This window comes from Limulus polyphemus, unplaced genomic scaffold, assembly GCF_000517525.1.
Source record: "Limulus polyphemus unplaced genomic scaffold, Limulus_polyphemus-2.1.2 Scaffold9437, whole genome shotgun sequence".
NCBI classification, from domain to species: Eukaryota; Metazoa; Arthropoda; class Merostomata; order Xiphosura; family Limulidae; genus Limulus; species Limulus polyphemus.
In genome coordinates this window covers 13820-22331 of record NW_013675047.1, presented here as the reverse complement: position 1 = coordinate 22331, position 8512 = coordinate 13820, and the positions used below count along the sequence as shown (strand labels likewise).

At 37.1% G+C, this 8512-nt stretch overlaps 1 protein-coding gene across 1 annotated transcript; it reads right to left on the bottom strand.

Annotated features, from left to right (window-relative positions):
- Positions 1-1587: 1587 nt before the first annotated feature.
- On the bottom strand, positions 1588-5072 carry LOC106475922 (zinc finger MYM-type protein 1-like). Its single transcript, XM_013936596.1, has 5 exons — positions 4937-5072; positions 4518-4648; positions 2863-2988; positions 2020-2770; positions 1588-1943 (listed from the first exon to the last, which is right to left on the bottom strand). Exons 1-5 carry the CDS (start codon positions 5070-5072, stop codon positions 1588-1590), a joined length of 1500 nt encoding a protein of 499 aa, XP_013792050.1.
- Between the last annotated feature and the right edge of the window lie 3440 nt (positions 5073-8512).

Genomic DNA, 8512 nt, shown 5'->3' with positions numbered 1-8512 from the left:
TTCTATTTCCATCTAGTTTTTCTGGATCCCTGGCCACGTCGGTATTCACGGAACGAGCTCGCTGATACCGCAGCTAAGTCTGTCTGCTCTGGTGCCATCACGGCCGTGCCTGTCCCATACATGGACTACGGTCCTGTCTTAAAGATGCGGCTTCATGCCAGTTGGCAGTCGACTTGGAGTGAGCAACGCCATAATAAGCTTTTCCAGATCAAACCTTCTGTTGGTCTTTGGCCGTCTTGCTTCCGTAAGGATCAGAAGGAGGAAGTAGTCCTGGCAAGGCTACGCATTGGTCATAGTTTTTTAACCCATCGTTTTCTTTTATCAGGTATTGACCCACCGATGTGTAGCCATTGTGACACTCAAGTCACAATAGCCCACATTTTAATGTCGTGCCGTCGTTAAGAACGTGAGCGGCGGCACCATTTTAGACGCATTTTTTCTAAAAGTTTACCCCTGACGCTGGACAGTGTCATTGGTAATGGTGACACTGTCCAACTAGATTGTATTTTTAATTTTTTACACCCTATACGTCATTTTAATTCTATATAAATCTTTTACCGACATGTATTGATTTTTAACTCGCTGTTTTTTACATTTTACTTTAATCTATTTTCATTGTTTTTACCGGTTGTATGGTGCAGATAGCCTAGCTGCTTTGCACCATGAAACACCAACCAACCAATCAGTTTTGAAAATGACCTTTCACAACTTGCAATTGAAAATGCGATGGTAATCAATAATCTGTATGCAATGCATATTGTGGGAAAAACATCCCTTCCAAACTTCAGTAAAGACTCAAGAACATCTTTATGATCAGGGGGAACTGTATTCTTTCCAGCTCTAAGAAGCATGAGAAAGTCGATTTCATCATACAACTGAATGGCTGTCACATCAGTATCATAAAAATGTGCAAAATCCAAACATTCTTTTTTTAATCTCTCTCTTTCTTGTTCATTTTCAATTATGAAGAAATTAAAATTGGTCACTGAGGTCTTGAAGACGAACACTACGATCTTTAATTTCTGTTTTTAATCAGTTCTCAACCTCTATCATTACTCTATTCATTTCTTGCCGTAAGTCCATTATCTCTACCTGATTCTCCAGGCATCATTCTTCTTCTCCTTGTTTGTGTAATTGGTATTCCCCATTTTTCACAATATTCATTAGCTGAATGTATTGCATTGTGAATAATATCATCATTTTTTAAATTCAAAATTTGAATAAGCCATTTTAGATTGCAAGAAGGTTCATGGAAACCCCTTTTCGAATTCTGAAAACTTTTTGAGACTTTCTCCACTGATGACAAAATTTGGTACCAAAAATTTAATAAAGATATAATCGTAAATTGTTGAATAGAGTTCAGAAGTGATCCTGCATCAGATTTGGTTTCTCTAGAAAATTCTCCTTCCAGCAGGTGTTCAAGGCTTGCAATAACGTTATCACACTCTTCGTAGATTACTTGCACAGCATCGTGACAGGAACTCCATCTTGTATCACATTGTCTTTTCATAGTCCTAGAGATAAATGATTTTAACACTTCCCAATGAGAAGTAGATGAAGAAAAAAAGGTAAAAGTTTTTCCAGAACTCAAAAAAATGTGACAACAACAGGTTGTACTTCACTTGCATGGACACAGGCCAAATTGAGGCTGTGGTTCTCAAAATTTACAAATACTGCTTTAGGATTAAATTGAAGAATTTTTTGTTGAACACTTCCCTTCCCTCCAGCCATAACTGCTGCATTATCATATACCTGGCCACGACAGTCCTTTATGGAAATTTTGTTTTCTTCCAGTTTTTTCATAATCATATTTGCCAAGCTGACTGCATCTTTTTTGTTGATTTGAAAAAATCCCAGAAATATTTCCTTCATTTCTACTTTGTTATTTTCGTCAATATGAACGTACCTCAGAATTTCGGAAACCTGATCTTCATGAGCAGTATCTGGAGTTGAATCCAGGATTATGTTAAAATGTTTTGCATATTCAAGTTCAGAAATTATTTTTTTTAACAGTTTCACCTAGAAGATCGATGATTTCATTTTGACTTCTGGTGGACAAGTATGTGACACTTTTTGGTTTCTCTTTTCCTCTCTGCATGTGTTCGGCTAAGTTTACGTCATACTTGGCTAATAGTCTGATTGTTGCCATAAAGTTTCCTGCATTTTCATTGATTATCTCCTCTGATTCAGTTAATCTAGAAATTCCTTCTCCTCGATGTCCACGAAAGGCCAAAAATGATGTAACTTCGACAATCCGTTCAGTTATAGCTTTCCATTTTTTCTTTACAGCAGACATCTGTTGTTGAAGTTCAGCATCTGTTGTATTCGAACACTGGAGTCGAACTACAAGGTTCAGATATTCCCTTATATAAGATTTATGGGAAGGGCTTTTTTCATGGTCAGGTATTTGGGGATTCAATTTCCTCCAAGATGAGAAACCTTCTTCCTTGCTAAAGTTTGACATTGATGATGACTGCTCCTTTGCAAACAAAAAACAAACAAAACAGTAGCATGCTTTTCGATATGGGGAATATAACAAGCATTTCCGCTTCACAGTTTCTCCATTTGTGGAAACTTTCTCAAACCACTGTTTTGAAAAGGATCTTCCATTCTTCTCGATAAATGGACCGCTTTTATTTTGATATCTTTCTGGGCCATGTTGTACTATTGTAATTTTCAACTTGTTTGAAACAGGTTTCTTCAAATAGCCAAAATCATTTCTTTCGAAAAATGTACTGAAATCTCCATCTTTTTTACATAAATCATTATCCTGACAATGAGAGAGAGAGTATTATGTTCTGAATTAGCTGATTCTAAATCAGAAGAATCCTCAGATGCAGCTGCACCCACATTATCTTTTACTTCTACTTCTTCTTTGCTTCTTTTTATCCAGTCATTTAATGTGCCTCTTTGACGGGACTCTTCTTCTCTGGCCCTTTTTTTTCTGTTCTGTGCTCCACTCAGTTTCTTTTTCTTCATCTGTGACAACTGAATTAAGAAAACAAATATTATGTACAAAAAGTTACTAAATTCATATCAAGAATGAATACTATTCATTACTTTATTTATTAAAAATTAGTTATTTATTCATAAAAACTTTAAAAACCCAGCCAAATTAAATCCTACCTTTTATATAAAATAAAACTTTTTTTTTTGTAAAAATGTTTGAGATAGAGGCAAATGTTTGCAACAGTGTACAAAAGTTTTGTTTTCCACTGAAACTGGATCAATGAAAAAAGAATTCATATAGATAATGATGTGATTTTTTAAATAATTTGTTAAATTATTCGAAACCAAAGAGATGGAAAACATGAAATTATCAACCAATTTACAGAACAAGATTACTTGGATTTCTTTATGATTTGAATCCCTTTAAAGGAAAAAATATCGCGTGTATTCTGCTCACGTCTATTACACTCATCGCATTTTGTTACTAAAATAACAGTTGGTCTAAAACACACGGGTAGCCCGCCCACACGGAAACTATTTGCTCTATACATTTTTTTAGAAAAACAAAAAAAACGACACTATTTTAATTTATACTCTAGGATGAAATTTTTATAAATTGAAACATTTTAAAGATCTAAACAATTTTTTTTTCAAAAATATAGCCTAAACACATCCAATAATTAATTAATATGGCCGTCCAATAAATTGATTAATCTTCAATATAGTAAATAACATATTGCTCATTGAACTAATCTTAAATGCGACAAGTGTCATCAAATTATTATCTAATAAATAAGTTAATATTTATATTTCAAGGTTGATTATCCTGTAGATTGATTAGAATTTTAACCACTAAAATAACAATTTCTTAAAATGGTTTTATTTTTGCTCAAAATACCTAACTTTTGAGATATATATTTATTTATAAATATCACAAATTTAATTGGCACGTGTGATGCTTTATAATTTGAATCCCTCTTGTAACATTTCATAATGTTATAGTAAAAAACCCCTCCCCCTGGGCTGTTACATTATTTATGTATGTTCCCGTAAGTGATTTGTCAATAAGACATATGGCTAACTAAGGCTTAGGAAAAAGAAATATTGTGATTCATCTGCTCTTGGCATGTAAGGGTGCTAAAAGTATTTTTTATTGAAATGATAATTATAATAGTTGCATATTGAAATGAAAGATATTAAGTATAGAAAACATTTTGCATGAAAAATGAAAATAAATTATTCTAAAATACCATAAATATGTATATTGGAACATACATAAAATACGTAATACCTTGGGGAAGGGTGGAAAGGGTTCTACTATTCGATTCGACTCTCTGCGTTGGATGGCCTCCCGATATGGATGCCTGGGGTCTCGGCACCTCCCCCCCTCTGCACGCTACTGCTTCCATGTTTACTAGTTCACACACATTATCAATCACTTCATTCTGAATTTCTTTTACTTCATTTTCTATACTCACTTCCTCTTCTCCTCCCTTTACGGTAGCAAAAAGCTCTTAATTTTGCACTGTCTGTGTGGGTGATCTTCTCCACACTTTACATCCTCTTACACATTCTTCGGGTGAGTGTCCTACTTCGCCACACATTTTACACGTACAGCCGGCAGTGAAATGTCCAACCTGCTTGCATCGGACACATAGCTTTTTCATTCCAGAGTAATTTGCTATTACCCTAAATTGTCCTACATATAAGAAATTTGGAATTGGGTCTGTTATATATACACCGAACCTCCTAGCTCCTGTGAAAACCTTGCTATCTAAGTAAGTCTCCCATGTTATTCTCAACACTTTCCCATAACTCTCCTAAGCATTCGTTGGGTACTTCATGTGGGAGATGCTTGATCCTAACGGTAATTACGTTTGTTCCTGCTAGAGTGTACTTTTAATGTACTTCTTTGTAGGCAGAATGGCCTATACCAAACGCTTTCGTCGTTTTATTAAATAATGTGAAAGAACAAATTTTTTCCCACCTAATGGCTGCAAACATTCTACTGCTCCTTCCCCTAGACTTTCCTCTACTGCCTTAATGACATTGTGCGGGCGCGCACCCTCAGGAATCTCGGTAAAAACCGAGTTCCTTCGATTTATTTTAATTTTCTGTGCCATTTTGGCACCCTGGCCTTATCTATTTACTAGTCTTCATTAGTTGGAACTGTCTAACTAGTTTTAGAACTTGCTTAACTTTAACCCTTCCCTCTTCTAACGTTCTTGATTGGGGCCGTGGTAGAGGGTGGTCTATCTTATCGGTAGGCTGATTAGGTCATTCGAGTGGCTTGGATGTCTCAGGAGTGCTGTTATGGGGAGCGATATTTGTTACGGAAGTAAATGAACCTTTCTTTTTTGTTCCAACACTTGAATGTACTTGGGACAACCTCAATATGAGGCAGCATGGGGTTCTCCGCAGTTCATGCAGTTGGTTGCCTGTCTCTCATTAGGGCAGTCAGATATGGCGGGAATTTGGCCACAGCGGTACAGGTGGAACGTGAATGCCCAAACCACTGGCAGTTGAAACATTGTAATGTTTTATGGGTGGCTTCTACAACATGGTGCTGGTACCATAAATAGACCCCGTCAGCTATCCACTGGTCGACTTTCTTAGGATCTGAAAGAAAGAATCTTACCATGGGAATTGCCTGTTTGAAAAAGTCTGTTAATTTCTGTAGTGATATCAGGTTGGCGGTGGTTTGATGTTGCTGGCAGGTTTGGTGGTCACGGCTTGGTCTGGTGTGGCGGGTTGTTTGTTGCTACCTGGTGAATCTCTGGTCTCGATGGTGGCTGTACTACTGGGCTTAACAGGAGAGTTTGGGCACAACATGTAGTCACCCCCCTGAACTCAAAGGAGATGTGACAGTTAGTTCCTGGTCAATGTCTGACGAGCAAAGCTCCTTACACTGAATGACCATAGCATACCTGTTTTAGGTTGTTAGCAGTTCTCCTAGAGACCGAGTAATAATGGTTCTCTGGAAGTTGACTGGCATCATGAGGCAGGTAAAGGCGTTACAGAAAATATACACACACATAATAAAAAGAAAAGTTAGTTGGCAAGAGTCCTGCAAAGAGCTGATTAAGTAAGTCGTACTACTTTCCAGGATAGGAGGTAGTAGACTCGGCTACAAGTAACTAAACTATTTAATAACCAATGGGAAAAACGCTTTGCTTACCTGTTGGGAGCTCCAATACTTGCCTGTGGTCACCACTCTTCTTCTCAGCTAAAAGGCAGACACACTCACTTACTCATTAAAAACAAAAACTTTTGTGTAAGACCGCTAGCCCTCTTTCATTGGTACTGTGACATATTGATTTAATGTTATGTAAAGCTTGTGGTGACACAAATTAACTTCAGCACAGCCCTTTTGCCCTGCTCTTTTTTTCTTAATGCTGCCTCTTGCCCTGACCAGCAAAAGCAAATTTGTATGCCCACAATCTCAAAACAGCAATAAGTGATCAATAACCTTTGAACACCCTTGATGGCAAATGGGTTTTAATCACGTGTCATTTCAAATAGAACATATCTAAATATATATACCAGGTTACTTACTCATGTAATCAACAATAATGGCTGCGAGAGCATGCTAGTGGTCACCAAAAAGGAACTCTCTCCGAAGGAGTGTTCAAATTTTGAAAATATAAAAAGAAAAAAAAATGAGGCTAAAGGATTCGGTTTGTTTAAGATGAAGAGAGAACAACTGTAAAACAAACTCTCAGATAGTACCTAGGTCAGTGACCTTATTGTATTTTCTCCAGGCACGTTCACCCTAGACTGATGCCAAAAGACCCACCAACAGTGACAATGAACAAAACAACACCATCGCTGTGACTTCGAAGAAGAGACCCGACCTCGCCTCTGACGTGGGAGTTCCTTCCTACAGACGATGAAGACCGGCAATGAGAAAACACCGACAACGGCAACAATGAAAATTCGGACCAGGAAATGAAACAACAAGAGGAATTCAGGAACAAAACAGAAGCCATAACATATGTAAGTCTGGGGTGCAGATGACCCTGATGATGTACGAAAAAAAGATCTTAGACAACTCATGTATTTAGCTAGAGTTGAACTAGAAAATAAGATGCAGCAAACATCCAAAAAAACTGATACGAGTAGAACAAACAAAAAAAGAAAAATGTCAAAATCACCCCAGCTTGATAAAGTAACCGATGACAGTGATGCTGAGGCTGATACTGTCAACAACGAAACAACTTCTGGGAGCAAGGACACAACCCAGATCATTCGTGATCAGGGGAGTACACTATTCCATAAACACTGAAGACATTCAAGATATGCTTGAAAAACAAGAAATACAAGTCACTAAAGTAGAAAGAATCATCTCGAACATAATAAAAAAAACAACAAACCTAGTTAAAGTTTACACAGACAACACCCAGGATATCACACAATACATTAATAATGGTATCATCATGTAGTACCAACGATACACAGTGGAATAGACAAAGACACCAGCTATAGTGGTAACTTGATGCTACCACTGTCAAAGATTTGGGCATGTAACAGCGGCTTATCGGGCAGCCCAAATATGTGTAGGGTGTGGCAAAAATCACCACATAACACAATGCCAAAAACAACACCCAGAACCTAAATGCATAAAAAATAATACAGACACAACCACCACAACCAAACTAGCAAAAGATGCTGTTACCAATGGCACAAGCACAAAAAACAACCTATGTCACAAACACAATAACAAGACAAAACGACAATGAGGCTCAAATAGTAGTAGAACCTGAAAACATACAAAAAAACAAACCAACTAAATTTAAAAAAATGTAACTACTTTAAGTAGCTGCCCACCTCTAGAAACACAAAATAAGACTGCATACACAAACACTGAAAAGGCAAAAGTATTTAAAGAACACCTACAAAACACACCAAGAACCAGACATGAATGTACACTTGCTACAACAAAGTTAACAACCACATGAAACTAAACATAAACATGTACACACCAAAATTCCCAGTTAACATACAGAGCCTTGATGAAACAGAAAACCCAGTTACATATCTGCTCACAAAAACAATTACCGAAATGGAAGTTCAACACGCTATAAAAGCTACCAAAAACAAGGCACCAGTAGAAGACTGCATACAGGTTATCATCCTCCAAAAAGGCACTCGCAGATTATAGGGAGACCTCACAGCACTTTTTAACTTATCACTAAGTTCTGGATACATCCCGGTTTCTTGGAAGCAAGCGATCGTACTAATGTTCCATAAAGAAGGAAAGCCAGCAAATAAACCAAACAACTACACATAGTTTGATTGTATAGGTGAATATCAAATTGATTTGACTTAGTCAGTTGATGAGGTTAGCTGATTACTAAAGTGTTATAATAGTCAAAATTGAAAGGCAAAATTAATAGTTATAGAAAACGTTCGGGAAACAAGTAAGTGAGATGACGACGGCAAGTCAAGAAGTGAACTATGTTAGTGGAAAAATGGATAGAGACAACCAATCAACCAATGACAGTGTGAAGAAAGAAGTGTGCGAGTGAGTATGCAAGTGAGTGTACGAGTTGAGTGCGTGACT

Excerpts from the sequence above, each read along its gene's own strand:
- LOC106475922 (XM_013936596.1), bottom strand. The coding sequence starts at position 5,072 with ATGGCACAGAAAATTAAAATAAATCGAAGGAACTCGGTTTTTACCGAG. Across the intron at positions 2,771-2,862 it reads GAAGCAAAGAAGAAGTAGAA|GATAATGATTTATGTAAAAA; the intron begins GTAAAAGATAAT and ends TCTCATTGTCAG. Across the intron at positions 1,944-2,019 it reads TGAAATCATCGATCTTCTAG|ATACTGCTCATGAAGATCAG; the intron begins GTGAAACTGTTA and ends ATTCAACTCCAG.